Raw genomic sequence first — 18792 nt, 5'->3', positions numbered from 1 at the left:
CGACTCCATGGCACATAACTTCCACCACCACCAATAGTCCTGGTGTGGCCCAGTAGGGTAAGAGCAGCAGTTCAAACACACCAGCTACTCCTTGGAGACCCAATACAGGTGTGCTGTGAGTTGGAACTGACTCCACGGCACCTAACAATAGTCATTTTAGAGCCCTGCTGTGGTGCCGTAGGGTATGCACTGGACTGCTAAGCAAAAGGTTGGTGTTTCAAACTCACAAGCTGCTCCTCAGATCCAACTCAACAGCACTTACTAATAGAAATTTCATATCACAAAGATCTGACAAAATTCAAACAGAAATAGGAGCTAAAATTTGAAACAATGCAAATGCATAGCGGTTCTGCAAGGAGGTCTTCTACAGTTCTTCTTTTGTCACTAACTATGTTGCTGTTGTCAAGTACCCTGGAGTTTGTTCTGACTCACAGTGACCCTATATAGAGTTTCCAAGGAGCAGCCGATGAGCTTGAACGGTGACCTTGCAGTTCAAACTGACTTTGCAGTCCAGCGCATTAACTCACAGTGCCACACCAGAACTCCATGAATACCTGCAAGTCCTATGAGCAATGCTCTGGGACTCAGGCACTCACTCAACAGAAAAGTACTGTGGTTCCCATCAGGCCCTTGGGACCTTATTCAACCTTTATGTGGAGAATCTTCTTCATTTGACAAAAGAGGAAAGGAATGATCTCAAACAGACCTCAAGCAAAGGTTTGGGCACCACACACATGCATAAACCCTTCCCACAGAGAAAACCCTAGGGAAGATGGGATAGCCCACCCAATTGCTAAATAAATATTTTGAGGGTTACAATTCATAAAAATTAGAATGTATACTTTTAGTGCCTTTGAAGTAATTTATTACCTTCTAAATTGAGTATCAGGATTTGAGGTAAGGAGTATCTTTAAATGGATTAGAGAGAGCGAGGTCAGTATGTCCATTTCACTGATATAACGTCACTCTCTGTTGCTTGGTCAGAGACCTACAAAGAGTGACCAGGCATCCTCTAGCTTTGGAGTCCTTGTGTTGCACATTCTAGCAGAGGCCCTGAGAGGTTTCCACATCCAATGTTTCATTTCTCTATGACCCAGGAAGGAAAGCTTCTACCTACCTTGATGTGTAGAACAAACTCTGCAGAATTGGTGCCATCTGTGACCTCCAAATATATGTCATCCTGAAGAATCTCAGATCCATCATGTTGGTACCTATGAGGATGATACTTGTCACACATATTTCAAGGTCCCCATGAGAGTCCTTTGAGATGAACAATGCAAGAGCTCATCCCTGAACCGTGCCTTCAGAGGCTCTGTGTTTGTATGTTCAAGAAAATAAACACCAGCATAATTGTGAAGCCACACACTTAACTCCTAAAGTATCTCTGAATATAAGATTCCATTACCCTAGAATAATGTGTTTTGTACATTCATAATTTGTCCCCTAATCCAAAAAGCAGTCCTTCAAGTTGTCACTGTGACTATTGGAACCATGTGGCATAGCTCTGCTTACTTGTAAAATACACTGACTGAGGCCAGGTGAACTCTGAGACCCAGCAGGAGAATGAGACGTTGGGTGAATTTTGATGATTTCTGCTTCCCTTCCACTTTTCTAAGACAAATTCTCCCACCCGCACTTGGTCTTTCTCCTGCTCATCCCCAATACCTTGCTCTGTGAATCATTACCTCTCTTTCATTTACTAGCTCTCTTCCTCTCATCCTATAAAGATCTTTCAATCTCTCCCAATCTTAAAAAAAAAATACTTTCCCTTGGTCTAGCCTTGGCCCTAACTTCCATTAATTCTCAGTCCTGCTTCTTGAAAGAGTTGTTAAACTCTAGGTTTTCCATTTATTCTTCAGCTCACTGCAGCTCTACCTGATGAAGTTAAAATATCTGTTGAATTGAATGGCACCAAATTTTCAGCATGTCAATGCTGTTTCATCAAGACACTACGAAGGAAATAACTCCTGATACTTGAGGAAAAAACAAAACAAAACACTGCAAAAAGTATAGTATATTGAACATAAAAAAATAGTTACATGAAAAACTAATCTTAGGCATAAAGGGATTAATTTACTGAGAACTATACTCACACATGGAGTCCTGGTGTGGCAATGTGGGTTAATGCAGACTTCAAAGTCCTTTTGAACTGCAAGGTCGGTGGTTCAAGCTTACCAGCCCCTCCTTGGAAACCCTATTCAGTGTCACTAAGAGTCTGAACTGACTCAACAGCACTTAACAACAACAGACTTCTTTTACCGTGCCAATATTCCTAAAGCACTAGTGGGTCTAAAGATGATTTAGTATAAAGGCAGGTCATTTTTCAAAGACTGACTTCCTCCATCTACTAGGTGAGTGATCTTGGGAAAATTCCTCAGTCCCTTTGTACCTTAATTTCTTCAACTATAAGACCAGAACCATCTACCTTGTTGGGCTTGATTGCTGGAAAATTTAAATGTGAAAATGTAATTTCAAGCCCCAGCATATAAACTGAATTATATATGCTGGCAAGTGTTGGTACTTTTCTTCCTTCCCATCATTCACTCCCTAATAAGAATTATCGAAGCAGAGCACTCTTTCTAGCATGTGGTTGAGAGCTGCATTTTTGCAAACCCCATAGTACTAAGTTTAGCAACCAAACTAGGAGCCTGGCTTGTACTGGAGACTCAGTTTACTTCTCACAAATCCACAACATGGAGAAGAATTTTACAATGGTAGGTGACACCCCAACATTTCTCCAGATCAGAAAACCATTCCACCAAAGGGCATGGGTTGGTCTGGATGGGACTATAAATCACCGATGTTTAGTAAAGTATGGGGAGATTCAACTGCTCTACCTATGCACAAATCCTAATTCCTAGTCAAGTGTGGAACTAAGCATTTGATGCCTAATGCCTCTAATTTTATCAGAAGGGCCCAAATTCCCATTTATCTCTTGAACTTATAAGTGAGAAATTAGCTAATATGTCTGTCTACCTGACCATTGATTTTGTGTTGTTTCCCATAGAAGTTGTTTGACAAGTATTTTATTTTGGGGAAAAATATAGAATTGCATTAGGCAGAGGAAAGAGGAGATGAGGGCACTTGCTGTGAAGATGATGAGGTACGGGTTGCTCCGTTCTTAACTAACCCAAGAACTACTCCATTCCCTACTCAGCTCAACCTACTTGTCCACGTGTAACTAAATCCCCACCACAGTAGAATGGAACCAAAGGTTACATCAAAGTACAATAAAGACATTGGTCAGCAAGGTTCTACCCCAGAGTTTCCAAGACTATGAGACTTGCATTACTTAGAGTCAAGTTCAATTATCTAGCTTAGCCTTAGAGAATATTTCAACCTGTACTCATTTAGCATGATTGTCACTTCCCGTGATATGTGCAGTTTCAGCAAGGTTCACTTGGATGCTCGTTAATTTTTGTTGTCCCAGTATCCACAAAATCCTTCCCACTGGAACGCCAAGGAGAATAAAATCTCTGGAGGTCAATGAAAACTGTAATTTCTTATTTTAAATGGACCCTTTGTTAAGTACTAAACTGCTTCTTGGTACCCATGAAAGAGTTGGACAAACTACCTTTATCAACCTCACACTGGATCCAGAGAGTATGAGCCAAGGCACATAAAGAGAAAAAGCATTAACAAGTTCTAACCTAACTTTTAAGGCATGGAGATCTCCCCAAGAAAATGTGCTCCCTGTATTTAGAGGAAATCCATTAAGTTCCACCCTTCCATGGAGAGGCAGTCTCTGGAGGGAGAGGCAGATATTGTCCAGCTTGGTGTCCACATCAGAAACCAGAATGTGTTCTGTGCTGATGATGCACTGACCTCCCTCAGCCACTCTGAGAGGGTTGGTAAATACCTAAAAAGAAAAAAGAAAACATTCAAAGCCTTGTTCCAAGAAACATCTGAAGACAAGTTCTAGTTACCATCCAGTCCGCTTTCAACTCATGGCAACTAATCCCATGTGGGTCGGAGTAGAGCTGTGCTGCACAGCATCCTCAATGCTGATTTTTAGAAGAAGATCACTGGTCTTTCTTCCCAGGTACCTCTGAGTAGGCTTGAACCTGCAACCTCTCAGGTATCGTTTGCAGCATTCAAGGACTCTACTTGTAAAGACTGCCTCTAAGTCAATCTGATGCATAGCAACCTTCTACAGGTTTTCCAAGGCTTTTAAAATATTTGATGGTGGTGGTAATGTGCCATGGAGTTGGTTCCGACTCATAGTGACCCTGCATAGGGTTTCCGAGGCTGTAAATCTTTACAGAAGCAGAAAGCCTCATCTTTCTCCTGCGGAACAGCTGGTAGTTTCCAAATGCTGAGGTTAGCAGCCTGATTCATAAGCACCATGCTAGCCTTATCTCTCTCCCACACTTTTTTCTACCCTAAATATAATTAAACATATGATAAATTGTTTGGGGACTTTTAAGCTTCAGTTGTTTTATTTTAGATTGGAGATTCCATAGTAAATGGACTTATTCAACTACTGGATTCAAATATTAAAGCGATAAAGATAATTTTCTCTAATAGAAAAGCCCAGTGCTCAGATGACTAATCATTCATTTATTGAAAAGCAAGTGAGAATGGATTGAAGTCCTTTATCACCATGCTGTGAGCTGGCAAGATGCATTCCATGGTCAAGTCAGTTTAGAAAACAGTTACATACAATATCCTCATCTTGGAGACTTACAAGGCACATATGTATATTTAAGGTCCTGAAATCCTGCAGTAGGAAAACCTGTTAAGTTTAACCCATAATTCCCCCAAATTTGTTCAATATGCATCTGAAAGGGAATAGCTACAAATCCTGGGCTCTGAGGACCCTCTGCAGATGGTCCAATATGAGTACAAAGCTTTCTTTAGGTGGTCTAGGGTTAGTGCCAATATGAATGCACTTCTACCCAGAAAGGAGAAAGTCTCCAGAAGAAAGTACTGGAAAAAGGAGGATGTAGGAAGTGACCAGGGGAACTAGTGGCAGACCCCTGGTTCACACTGTGGACTGGGCTCCATCTCACATCTGTAAGGGCATCCATCCATGTCCCCCTGGATCACAGAAATTCTGAGGCCTACTCTTCCATAAACTTCTTACACCAGCAAACGAAAGCTCAAAGCCAATGGCCTTCTCATCCTCTAGCCACCCGGCCCAGCTCTTTCCAAGCATCTCATTATCATTTTGCCAAACTTACATTTTCATTGCTTGTAGGAGTAAGGAAGATAAAGAGCTCTTGTTTAAGGAGATGTACACAGCCAGCTGCTAACAAAAAGGCTGCACATTTCATTCATCCTGGAGTACCTCAGAAGAAAGGCCTGGTAATCTATTTCCCCAAAATCAGTCATTGAAAATACTATGGAGCAAGTTCTACTCTGACATATGTGAGGTCACCACGTGTCATCAATCAACTACATGGCAATTGGCTTTGCTATCTTTGCCCATGTGTGGTCAGCCTCATTTTCCCCTGAGATCTATTAGTGTCCTGAGATGCTGACATTCTAAGGGATATACTTTGCTATATACGGTAATTTAAAACACACACACATATATATAAAGGGAAACTTTCAGAAGAATAAAAGCCAAGACTAATTTGCAGCTCACTAGGGTTTCAGAGGCTCGGTTGAGCCTGGTGTCAAAACCCTCTTCAGGTATTGTTCAACCTAGCTCTCAGTGTGGACTTCACATCAGAAAATGGATCTGGGGCTGGTTACACTGAGCTACTAATTTAGTTGTAATTCTGATCTCTTCAATTTTCTAAGGTACTATTGTCCTGGTGTGGCACTGTGGGTTACTGCGTCAGATTGCAAAGTCATTTGAACTGCAAGGTCGGTGGTTCAAGCTCACCAGCTGCTCCTTGGAAACCTTGTACAGGGTAGCTATGGGTTGAAATCCATTCAATGGCACTTAACAACAACAACATTGCATTAAAAAAAAAAAAAAAAATCACTAATGTCACCAGAGTCCTGGTGTGGTATTGCAGGGTAATGCACTGGACTGCAAGGTCGGTCTGAACTGTAAGGTCAGTATTCCAAACTCACTAGCCACTCCTTGGAAATCCTGTACAGGGTCGCTATCCATCAGAACTGATTCAATGGCACTAACAATGGCAACAACACCACTTTAGCTTCACATCATCATGACTATTTAATGTGTTTTCTAAGCAAGGCCACTTTTCACATCAACCTTTGTAAATTTCTTCACAGGTCACCCTTCTCTTGCTTCCTTAGATTCTGGGCTATATCAGAGTCTATATTTAATGCACAGAAAAGGATGATCTGAATAAAATCCTATCAAGTAAACCCAACAAGGATTCTAAGCCGCTCTCACCACAAAGAATAGAACCTGTCTTCTGTGTAAGCTTCTTGGTGCATCTTCTACCAAAGATGGCAAACAACTTACAGACTTGTGGGTTCAGGCCAGTGATGTAGGTGAGTGTGGGGGGTGAGCTGGTGGGCCGTGGGGGCTAGGGAAACACACACCTCGTCCAGCTGCTGCTGTGTGAACTTGGTGTTCCCACTGCTTCCAGATTTTCAAGAGAAGTCAGAAATGTTCTGATGCCTAAATGTCAGTAGTTAATTATTTTAAGCATTGTTTAGACCCATGAGTCACTTGTGTGGAAGAGGTGAACACCCTCAGTGTGAGGTCTGCACAAATAAAGAGACAATGACAAGTGTTCAGGAAGGAGAACATCTGTGCTTTCCTGGCCATATTCCAGGCAGACACCCGGGAAGGCTATCTCTGTCCCTAGAGAGGTGCATGCTAGGTTCTGGTCTCCTCTGGATAATGTTGCGCAGTCTTTCTGCTTTTAATAGAAGAAAAGGAGTGCAGGGATAGCCACTCTAATTAAGTCTAGCAGTCTGTTGGGGGGTAGGTAAGCAGGCAAGGGAACAAACTCTCAGTGTGAACTCCAACTGCCCAGATACCATGAATAAGGTAGCATTGTCTTTGTGGTTATGTTTTAATGAGAGGCCCAGTCCTTCAGGGCTTACATAAATATTGGGCAGTGGGACAGGAGAGGATGGAAGTTTCCTCCTTAATTCGTTTTGGAAAATTAAAGAGCTTCTTTGGATTACAGAGCAGCATAGCGGGCCTGCAGTGAAGCACATAAGCCCCTCCGGTTGCTAAGAGACCCATAATTCAATCCCCTTCCCCTGATCAACACGTGAAACTCAACAGAAAGGAGAGGAAATGAAAGAGATTTTGCGAAAGCTTTGAAAATAATGCCAAATTCAGCAACTAGGAAATCTCATCTTTTAGATGGAAAGTCCCATGGGAGGGAAAGGTTCCTCCCTCCCCCAACTTTTTGCCCTGTATCTTAGCTGGAAAATAAAAGAAGTGCTTTAAAATAGTTGAAAGAAAAGTTATCATTTCCAGCCACTCTTAAAGTCTTTCTTCTCCTTTCCTTGAGTCCTCTCCCTTCTTTTCTTCTCCCATACCAAAGCGTGGCCGTACCTCAGGAACTTGGTTGTCTACAGGGAGAATGGTAATGTTAAAACAGATTCCGTGTAAAGTGCCGCCATGATGGTTACGGACGGAAAATGTGAACTGGACGTGTCGGAGGTGGTGGCCTATGTCCTGCATGGGCGGCATGTAGGCCACTTTCATATAGCTCACAGCATGCTGCAAAGCAAAACAAGAATCAGGAATGTCCAGAGATCCAGGTCCCAGGAATCAGCCATGTTCATTAATAGGGAACACCATCTGAAGAGCCTAATGAATTCTATTTGAAAAATTACATTTCCTACAAACCAGGAGAGAAAAGAATAAAGGAATTAAGTACAATTTCCATGGATCCAAGTGCTTGGAACCATCCACATCAATGAACGGTATTGTAATCCTGGCAAGCTGCTGAATTTTGACAGGCCTCTGTTTCCTTATCTGTATAATGGGTAAGAGAATAACCATACAGGATTGACATATACACTATAACCTGTAGCTATAACCTGTAGCTACAATGAATTTAAACATAATTAGCCCCAAAGCATAGAGGTAGATCCCTGTGGGATCTGTAGGAGTGGGCAGAGGGCTGCTGAAGGATTCTGGATGGTTGTAGGATATTGGGCAAACTAAATTTTGCAGAATAAAAACTTACTCACTATTTGCTCTCAGGACTGACTGTGAGAGTTGCAAATGTAAAGAAGGTTTTGTAGCAAAAGGAGGGGAATGGATGACCTTCCAGTCCAGGATCAGAGGTCACTGGGACCATCAAGGGAGAAGAGAGGAGTGCGGGACCCTACCCAGAGAAACAGTGATGCCAGAGATGGAGGCAGAGACAATGACGTGGAGAGATGGAGCAGTTGGGGACATTGGACTCTGGGAGAGAGAGGAGCTGTGTGCTGATGACCGGGGGGCATGTACCCTTTGGTTGTTTGATGATGCATGAAGGGGATTGTAATCATTGCCATGAAATGATATACAATAGGATGAATGTAAAGTTAATGTTCTCCCATATAAACGATCACATAATTCACAATAAAAACTTTCAAAAAAACAAAATAAAAACTTTTTCACCATGTCCCCAAATTAGAATTTCACTGCTTACAAAAGAGTGCAAATGCCTGTGGTGAATTATGACAAGATTTTGAAATCATGTTCAGCTTGATCAAGTGTTTTCACATAGATGTTGCCCATTCAGTGGAAATGGTAGGCAGCGGTTTTGACAGATGTCAAAGGCCAACATTCCTGATTGCAACATTAGCAAGGCTTCTTCTTGGTAAGTACCAGAGGGGGTTCAGCAAGTTCTTAGAGGGCATTTAATCCTGATTGTCAATACTTTAGCATATTACCATACCTGAGTGAATGACCTCAGTCTCAGGGCTGCAGGATTTTTGGTTAGCTTTGGTATGCTGTCCACCAGGAATAACTTCCCAGCATCTAAATGTCTAAACAGAATCAGGAGAGAATACATTAGCTAGTTTTCCAGGTAAGAAAAATCAAATGAAAAAAGAACTAGATTTCTGTTTCTTAAAAGACCTCGTCATGGGAAGAAATCATGTACTCCTTCTTTATCTTAGGGGAGGGGATCTCAGGAACCCTGGTGGCACTGTGGGCTAGGCATTGGGCTGCTAACTGCAAGGTCAGTGGTTCAAATACACCAGTCACTCCTTGGGAGAAAGATGTCTGCTCCCATAAAGACTAACAGCCTTAAAAAGCCCTATTTGGGCCGCTATCAGTTGAAATCGACTCAGTGGCAGCAGGTTAGATTTTTGTGGGTCTTGGTCTTACAAGGAGCCTGGGTGGTGCAGTGTTTAAGCACTTAGAGGCTAACCAAAAGGTCAATGGTTTGAACCCACCATCTGCTCTGTAGGAGAAAGATGTAATAATCTAGCCTTAGAAACCTTTTTGTGCAGTGTGCCCAGGATCGGGCAGTGTTATGTTCTGCTGTGCATAACGTGGCTATGAGTCGGTACCGACTCGATGGCATCTAACAACAACAGCAACAACAACAAGATGCTCTGGTAGTGTAGTGGTTATGAGTGGGGCGGCTAACCTTAAGGTCAGCAGTTCAAAACAACCAGCCATTCTGCAGGAGAAAGATGAGGCTTTCTGCTCCCTCGGAAAACCTATGCAGGGTTACTATGAGTCAGAACCGACTGCACGGCACATCACCACCACCATTCTGGCTTACAGAATGACTGAGTCAGAACTGGATCAATAGTAGTGGGTTCAGGGATTGTTTTTGGTTTTTTAGTCTTTAGTCTGATATCATCAATGCCATTCTCAGCATGGCTGTGAAAAGCATCACATTGTGAACAGGAATCATTGTTCTCATCCTAAAAATGAGTCCTTGTTATCATACACATGACATTAGCCTAAGGTATAGCTCTGCTGCTTTTCTGGATTAGGGTCATAGAATATGACTGTTTCATGACTTACAAACAACCTTATAAGGACGTCAGTCAGTCAATCTTACTAAAAGGACATAAGAGAGTTCTCTTCAAAAAGAGGGGAAAAGATTACTTTAAGTCTACCTAAATTGAATATGGAGTCCTGGTGTGGCACTGTAGGATCAGCACTGGACTACTAACCACGAGGCTGGTGGTTCGAACCCACCAGACACTCCTTGAAAACTCTACACAGGGTCGCTCAGAACTCACTGGACAGGACTCAACAACCACAAATTGACGATACACAAACTTCTGGCCACTTACCAATCAGTATAGCTTTTGAAGGGAAGTACAAGATACATTTGAAATCAAAGTAAATGCTAAATCGTGGGTATAAATTTAAGTCTGATTAGGCAAAGTCCTTCAACCACTTGGAATGTTGAATACTGACATTTTCAACTCTCCAAACCTCAACTAATAGCCCAAGCGATGATGTTTCATGGAGATACCTGGGGCCAAAGGAGAAAAATGGAGGTGTCGTTATTGTGTACAGCAGTTCCCTGTCATGTGACTCCATGTCCACAAAGTGCAGTTGCTGCTTAGTTATGTAGGCCACCTCCGTTTCCTTGACAACCAAATGCCGAGAAACTCCAGGAGCTTCTTGTGGAAGTTGATCATCCACTGGCGTGATGTGGATTGTCACTACCTAGAAGGAAAACACCTGCACCGTTATTGCAAACACCAGTGTTAAGGTGATTTTCAGATACTATAATGTATAATACAGGGAGTCCCAGGGTTACAAATGTCTAATTTACAGACATCTCCTATTTGTTGTGCAAATGTCCCCTCGCTTTGAAACAATTGAGCCAACCCCTTAAAAACCCACTGCTTGGAGTAAATTACAACTCTCAGTGGCCCTATAGGGCAGAGTCGAACTACCCTATAAGGTTTCCAAGGCTGTAATCTTTATGGCAAATCTGCTGCACAAGACCTTTTGAAAGTGTTGAAGAGTAAACATGTCAGCTTGAGGACTAAGGTGCACCTGACCCAAGCCATGGTATTATCAATAACCTTATATACATGCAAAAGCTGGACAGTGAATAAGGAAGACCATAGAAGAACTGCTGCATTTGAGTTACGGTATTGGAGGAGAATATTGAAAGTGCCATGGGCTGCCAAAAGAACCAACAGATCCGTGTTGGAAGAAGCGCAGCCAGAGTGCTCCTGGGAAGCCAGGATGGCTAAATTTCCTCTCTTATACTTTAGACATATTGGCAGGAAGGGTCAGTCACTGGAGAAGGTTATCATGTTTGGTAAGGTGGAGGGTCAGAGAAAAAGAGGAAGACCCCCAGCGAGATGATTTGGCAAAGTGGCAGCATCAATGGGCTCAAGCATGGCAACAATTGTGAGGCTTGCCCAGGATCGGGCAGTGTTTCATTCTGTTGTGCATAGGGTCTCTATGAGTTGGTACTGACTTGATGGCACCTAACAACGACAAGAACAGTATTTATAGATGCGGATTTCACTGTCTTTATTTCATGGAGGGACTTGTGGGTTCAAACTGCTAATATTTTGGTTGGCAGCCAAGTGCTTTAACTGCTGCACTACCAGGGCTCCCTTTCTTGCACTAACCCACTACCCACTGTCACTGAGGCAACACATAGTGACCCTATATAGAGTTTCTGGGGTTATAAATAAACCTTTAGGGGAGCAAAAAGTCTCATCTTTTTCCTGCAGATCATCTATTGGGTTTGAACTGCCCACTCTGTGTTTAGAAGTCCAATGCTTGCTTATCCTACAGTGCCCCCCAGGGCTTTTTCTTGAGCAAAAGTAATGAACCTGTAGTACTTTTCAAAGTGAATCCTGCACTCTCTCTGATCATCTCACCCGCCTGCATGTTGTTTCTGCAATCTGGAATGTTTGTCTGCTTTCACCAGCAATCCAATGCCTTCCAACCCTGGAAGACTTTTCTGTGAAACTTCCCCCAATTTCTTAGTTACAATTACTGTTCCTGCATTTCGCTTAGCCCTCAACAAGCATTTCTAATTTCACTGTCTTATATTAACAGTTAAGGAACTCTGGTAGCATAGTGGTTCCAAATCGGGCTGTGAACCGCAAGGTCAGCAGTTCAAAACTACCAGCTGCTCCAAGAGAGAAAGATGAGGTGTCCTGCTCCCTTAAGATTTACAGCTTTGGAAACCCTGTACAGGGTCGCTATGAGTCGGAACCGACTCCACGGCACAGAACCACCATATTAATAGTTAGTGGTTTACATGTCAGTCTTTCTCCAACCAAGATTACAAATTCCTTGAGAGCAAGATTGCAGTGTTGTACAAACCACATGGAAATTGGCAGTAAGCAGTTACAATCCTGAGTATATATCACTTACTATCTGTTTAGCCTTGAAGAAGTTGCTTAACATTCTTATGTGCTAATTTTCTTATTTGTAAGTTTAGAAAAATACCAACAATTTCATGGAGTTGTATAAGGATCAAATATCACTATGCAGATGAAATGCCTGGCACACAGTCGGTGCTCAACAAATACCACCTTCATCTCTGCATCTCCAATACATAGATTATGGAATTTTGTATGTAAGAGGCACTTCACTAAGCATTTGCTAGCTGAATGGGTTGCCATGATCAGTTTGAGATTGCAAAAATTCTTAAAACCACATTCACAGGTTTGGGTCATGCTAAAATGCAAGGGGATTTTGCCACACAGCATTTAGTATCACTTTTACTTGTTCTTTTATTTTTTAACAATAATCCCTTACTGGTTAGGATAAAACAATTGCCTACTCTCCCTGGACATGGTCCAGCTGTTGGCATCACAGTCCTGCGGTGGTACGGTGGGTTAATGTGCTGGACTGCAGTTGGTTTGAACAGAAAGGTCGGCGGTTCGAATTCATCAGCTGCTCCTCGGAAACTCTATACAGAGTTGCTATGGGTTGGAATTGACTCTACAGCACTTAACAACAACAACAACAACACCGTAGTTCTCTGAGAGCTCTCTGGTGGCACAGTTTTTAAATACTTGGCTTATAAACTAACGGTTGGTGATTCAAACTCACCCAGCTGCTTTGTGGGAGAAAAGACTTGGTAATGTGCTTCTGTGAAGGCTGATGCAGTTGTTACACTCTGTTGAGTCTGTTCTGACTCATAGCGACCTTGGATAGCATTTCCGAGGCTGTAAAGCTCCGAGAGAGCAGAAAGCCTCTTCAACTGAGAAAGCCCTCTGGGGCAGGTCTACTCTGTCACACGGAGTTTCTATGAGTCACAAATCAATGTGACAGCACCCAACGACATAGGTCTTTGCACAGTCTGCCACTTGAAAGCATTTGGACTCTGACTTTGATCTAGTTTAATGTCACTGAGGTACAGATCAGCGTGCCAAGTTTTAGTCATGTTCATAACACCCAATTAAAAACATGAAGAGAATTCTTTCTAAAATGGACATACAAAGCAAAAACTAAAACATGGTGAAACTTTTGCTATGATATAGAAACGACTGGAATATCCGTTCTGCCACCTACAAGCTGCGCTCCTTGCCTGAACCACTGAACCCGTTTGCATCTGGATTTTTCCCTCCTTTCCTTGGTAACCCTCACAATGGCAGTTACAGTGATGTGTTACCAGGATCAAAAGGTAATTCAGGGTGTGTTCAGGACTTAGTAGGTGCTCAGTAAATTAATTCCCTGCTTTCCTTTCCTTCCTTCATTTTACAAAAACATACCGCATATTTACTACTCTATTTTGAAGCATTCCAATAATTAAAAACTACAGCCAGTTATCAACAAAACGGACTACAAAGACAGTCATTTCTCTAGTCTTCTGAAGTCTGTGTCGTGATTTTTTTTTTTGTTCCAATTATAGTATTTTGCTAATCTACAAAGTTCAGAAATTCTCTATGGGACTGCCTAGCCACAATGTGGATCAGTGAGACTCCGCTTAATTGAAAAACTGGTTTTAATAAGGAAACAATAGTTATTGTGCCTTCAAAGAGACCATTTTCTATGCTAATTTATTCTCCAATGTGTTCTTTGTGTAAAAAGAATGTTTAAGCATGCTTTTTTGTATACCCCTTTAGTAATTCTTGGTAGGCACATTTTTCAACATGCTTTATGATTGCCTGAGTTGATATGTCTTTACATATTTATGCATGTTCAAATAGTCATTGTGTTTCTATAGAGGAGAAAAATCCCATTTTACCAAATTCCATAGAGAAATAAAGTGTTCTCATTGTACTGAACATTTGTTGTAACAGACGCATTCAACACCAGTTCCCAGACAAACGGTGCAAAGTTCGTGCTCAAACCAAACACTTTTACATGCTGATTTCCCTCACTTCCCTCCAAATCTACTTGTGGTCACATGCATCTGTAGGCAGACTTATAGGGGTTCTGAGTATACAGTGGTAAATCAGGTTATAAACTAGGAAACACTGACCTTGTCTCTCAGAATCAAGCTCACCATCTCATGCTCTCCCTGCCAGTAGTTGACGTTAGTGTAGACCTCAGTTGTCTATCCCTCGTCTGCCCTGCGTTCTGATTCCTACTTGCTTTTTATCTATGGCTCCCTTTAAGACCCTCCAGTGCTATTTCTCACCACCAAATGCTCATTCCAATGTTAGTTTTGCCCACCCAACTTTCTGGTCTGACTTCCGATAAGTAGTACCTATCCCAGAGATGCTCTCTCCCATCTGTTCTGTCTCTGAGAGCTTTTTTGTTTCTGTTCCACTCCACTCACAGGACTTTGAGGAATCTGTTTCCTTTTTTTTCTTCACTTCCTTGTTCTCTCTCTGTTTCTTTCTTCTATCCTCCTTATGATCCATTCTCCAGTTCATTTCTAACGTTACTCTCTCCTAGCTTAAGGTCTCTTAAGTCTCCAACTCTATCAAGTAGAATGAAAGAGAAAATCATTTGCCAAAACAAGTCAACGGAGGCTTTATTTGATGACAATCATGGCAACCAAGATAGAAAGATGATGGCGATTTCTTGCTGATATGTACACATCTTACTGATGTGTGTATATTTCTCAGTCAAATAACCAGATAGGAATTATGAGGGGGAGGTAAGGGGCACTTCCTTCTTATGTAAACTCCTCCCTACTTTAATTAAATTGGTTCTCTGCTGAGAAAATCCTCAGTGTCTTCCTCAAAGAAAGGAAGTGTTCTAACAGTGTGGCCTGAAGAATGCTGAGCCTGAGTTTAATATCTGAATCCACACTGGACGCTCTAACCTCAAAAGCTACCAGCAAGTAACCATTTTATCTGAACTTTTAGTTCAACAGTTGGAAGTTACAGATGTGTTGAATGTTTTACATATGCTTTTATTTGTGGGACAGGATTAGATACGTGTCCAAATTGCTGATGCAGTAATCCAATAGACTAAAGAATCATTTAGATGCTTTAAGATTTTGAGTTTCTATGATAACATCAGTTTTATAAAATAAAATACTTACCAGCACAAACACACACAAATACTGTTTTGTTGGTATGTACACACTAATCCTTAAAAACCCTGAAGAGCAAAGTTTTACACATAACTACCCATCTCACTCCCTCCCCCAACACCAAACCAAATGTTTGAGTCTTCATATTTCTCCTAGTTTCATTCAAGTTGGAATCATAGTTAATTTTGAAAACTACAAACTGTTCCTGAGGTTCTATTCTCAAGGACTATTGGTACAAAAACAAGCAATTCAGGGTTCCAGCATTCAGTTACCTCATAGTTTATTCAATAAAACATACAGTGGCTTCACATTATAATATGTTCAATAATGAGGATGTGCGTAGAAAGATACTGAAGTATATAAAAGGACCAGCGGACCCAGCCTAGGAAGTTGTGTAATGAAGACATCAGAGAAGGAGTCTATGTAACTGAGAGGAACTAAATTATAAATACCAACAATCAGAAGAGGCAGAATAGGGGGGAATGTTGTCAAGTGCTACTGAATCAGTTCTTACTCACAGTGACCCTGTATAGGGTTTTCAAGGAGCTGCTGGTGAGTTTGAGCCACTGATCTTGCAGTTCAAACTGACTTTGTGGTCTAATAATTATTCTAAAGCACCATGAAATTTTACCAGACACACTGCTATGGAGTCACATGGATTTTAACTTTCTCCAATTAACAAAGATGTGGCTGATTTATTTTACTTTTAGAGGCTTGCGCAAAATTCAGAGTCTAATTTAGTCCAGAAAGATGAAGAAAAAAACTTAAGTGCTGGCAGTGGGATGGGGAGGTAGAAGGGGAGGAGAGGCGTTTATTTGGTAAGACGAGCTGACTGGTTAAGTAGATAAGAGAGAGAAAGAAATCAGGAATCACTTTAGAGATTCTGGCCACAGTGGTTTTGAAGAAATGGTCTTAAGGAAATAAACTAAACATTTGTGGGACATGATTGAGTTTAAAATGTCTTACATGGATGTTAAGACAGCCATGTAGAGATGTCAGAGTGGTGGATTCCCTGGAAAATATTTGTTGTTGTTAATTTCTGTCTGGTCAGTTCCCACCCACAGCAACCCTATACACAACAGAATGAAACATTGCCGGTCCTGCAATAGCTTCACAATTGTTGTTATGTTTGAGCCTTTCATATTGCCATTGTGTCCCTTCATCGTACTGAGGAACTTCCTCTTTTTCACTGATCCTCCACTTTACCAAGCATGACGTCCTTCTCCAGGGACTGATCCCTCCTGTCAGAATGTCCACAGAACAAAAGTCTCACTTATAAGGAGCATTGTGGCTGTACTTCTTCAAAGACAGATTTATTTGTTATTCATGGTACTTTGAATATTCTTCTCCAACACTATAATTCAAATGCATTGTTTCTTCTGTGGTCTTCCTTATTCATTGTCTAACCTTCACAAGTATATGTTGTTGTTGTTGTTGTTAAGTGCCGTCAAGTCGATTCTGACTCTGATCCTGTATAGGGTTTTGGAAGAGCGACTGGTGAGCCTGAACTGTCGACCTTGAGGTTCAAAGTGACCTTGCAGTCCTGTGCATTAATTCACAACATATGAGGCAATTGAAAATACATAGCTTAGGTCAGGTATGTCTTTGTTCTCAAACAGACATCATTGCGCTTTAACACTTTCAAGAGGTCTTTTGCCTAATGCAATATAGCATTTGAATTCTTGATTGATGCTTCCATCAGCGAGCATTGTGGATATAATCAAAATGAAGTCTGACATCTTCAATTTTTTCTCTATTTATCATGATGTTATTTATTAGTCCAGTTGTGGGGATTTTTGTTGTTTTTACATTGAGATACAATCTTCATCAATAAGTATTTTAAGTCCTCTTTGTTTCCAGCAAGCAAGGTTGTGTCATTTGCATATCACTGGTTGTTAATTAGTTTTCCTCCAATTCTGATGCTGTGTTCTTCAGATAATCTAGCTTCTCGCATTATTTGCTCAGCATACAGACTGACTCGTGAAAGGATTCAACTCTGGTATGCACCTTTCCTGGTTTTAAACCATTCAGTATCCCCTTGTTCTGTTCGAATTTCTGCCTCTTGCTTTATGTACCAAGAGGTTTCTCATAAGCACGATTAAGTGTTCTGAAATACCCGTTCTTCCCAATGTTGCCCACAGTTTGTTATGATCCACACAGTCAAATGCCTTTGCGTAGTCAATAAAGCACAAAGTAAATATTTCTCTGGTATTCTCTGCTTTCAGCTAAGATCCATCTGAAGTCAGCAGTGATAACCCTCCTTCCTCTTTTGAACCCATCTTGAATTTCTGGCAGCTCCCTGTCAATGTCTCAACTTGTTTTTAATGATCTTCAGCATAGTTTTACCTGCAAGTGATATTAATGATATTATTCAATCATTTCCACATTCTGTTGGGTCACCTCTCTTTAGAATGGGCACAAATATGGATTTTTTCCAGTCAGTTGGCCAGGTAGATGTCGTCTAAATTTCTTGGCATAGATGAGTGAGCACCTCCAGGACAGCTGGAGTTCGTTGTCCCACTTCAATTTGGATTTCATCAATTCCTGGATCCTTCTTATTCACCAATACATTCAGTGCAGCCTAGACGTCTTCCTTCAGTGCCTCTGGTTCTTCATTATATGCTACCTCTTAAAAATGGTTCATCCTTCACCAATTCTGCTGTTGCTGCTGCTACACAGTGTTGAGTTGGTATGGACTCATAGTGACCCTGTGTAGATTTCCAAAACTGTAAACCTTCTCAGGAGCAGAAATCCTCATCTTTCTCCTGTGAAGTGGCTGATGGATTCAAACTGCTGACCTTGTGGTTAGCAGCCCAATGAATGACCCACTACACTATCAGGGTTCCTTTCTTTCTGGTACAGTGACTCTATATTCCTTCTGTCTACTTTGATACTTTCTGCATCATTCAATATTTTGCTCTTCAGTTATGCAACCCAAGGCATGAATTTTTTCTTCAGTTTTTGAGAAATGCTGAGCGTGTAATTCCCTTTTGATTTTCTAGCCCTATGTTTTCTTTGAGCAGCGAGAACTTCAAGCAGTGAGATGTGTAGTGAGGAGTTCCGACAACAACAACACGGAATACCAGTCCACGAGGGCTCATGAGATGGTGTTGGAACTCTGAAACAAATATAAAGGTATGTTTGGAGGGTCAGAGGGTTTACAGCTGGGGAATTTGAAGGGAATCCAGAAATCCATAGTTTTCTGGATCAAGACCCGGAGCAGCCATCTTGGGAGGGAATATCTTGATTGTACCAGGATTGTTAGTATCAGGAGAGAACATCTTGATTGTATCTTGATTATATCAGGATTATATCAAGATTAACATCAAAATTTAAAGTGATAGTATAGACACTCAGCTGTTCTAGGAGCTGCCATCTTGGGAAAGCATATCTTGATTGTATCAGGATTGACAGGACTAGGAGAGAATATCTTGATTGTATCTTGATTCTATCAGGATTGTATCAAGATTGACATCAAAATTTAAAGAGACAGTATCAACATAAAACCAAACGGCCACCACTC

At 41.4% G+C, this 18792-nt stretch overlaps 1 protein-coding gene across 1 annotated transcript in view; it reads right to left on the bottom strand.

Annotated features, from left to right (window-relative positions):
* The window catches only part of FREM1 (FRAS1 related extracellular matrix 1), a 173100-nt gene that overhangs the window by 98477 nt on the left and 55831 nt on the right, over positions 1 to 18792 (bottom strand). The window contains exons 10-14 of the mRNA XM_006864507.1: positions 10326 to 10522; positions 8781 to 8871; positions 7442 to 7609; positions 3651 to 3859; positions 1118 to 1211 (exon numbers count right to left, since the gene is read on the bottom strand). Of these exons, the coding sequence (XP_006864569.1) occupies positions 1118 to 1211; positions 3651 to 3859; positions 7442 to 7609; positions 8781 to 8871; positions 10326 to 10522 (759 nt within the window). The remainder of the gene's footprint in view (positions 1 to 1117; positions 1212 to 3650; positions 3860 to 7441; positions 7610 to 8780; positions 8872 to 10325; positions 10523 to 18792) is intronic.

The sequence above is a fragment of the Chrysochloris asiatica genome, unplaced genomic scaffold (assembly GCF_000296735.1).
Source record: "Chrysochloris asiatica unplaced genomic scaffold, ChrAsi1.0 scaffold00065, whole genome shotgun sequence".
Taxonomy (NCBI): Eukaryota; Metazoa; Chordata; class Mammalia; order Afrosoricida; family Chrysochloridae; genus Chrysochloris; species Chrysochloris asiatica.
The sequence above is the reverse complement of the archived record's forward strand: the minus strand, read 5'-3'. Positions and strand labels throughout refer to the sequence as shown.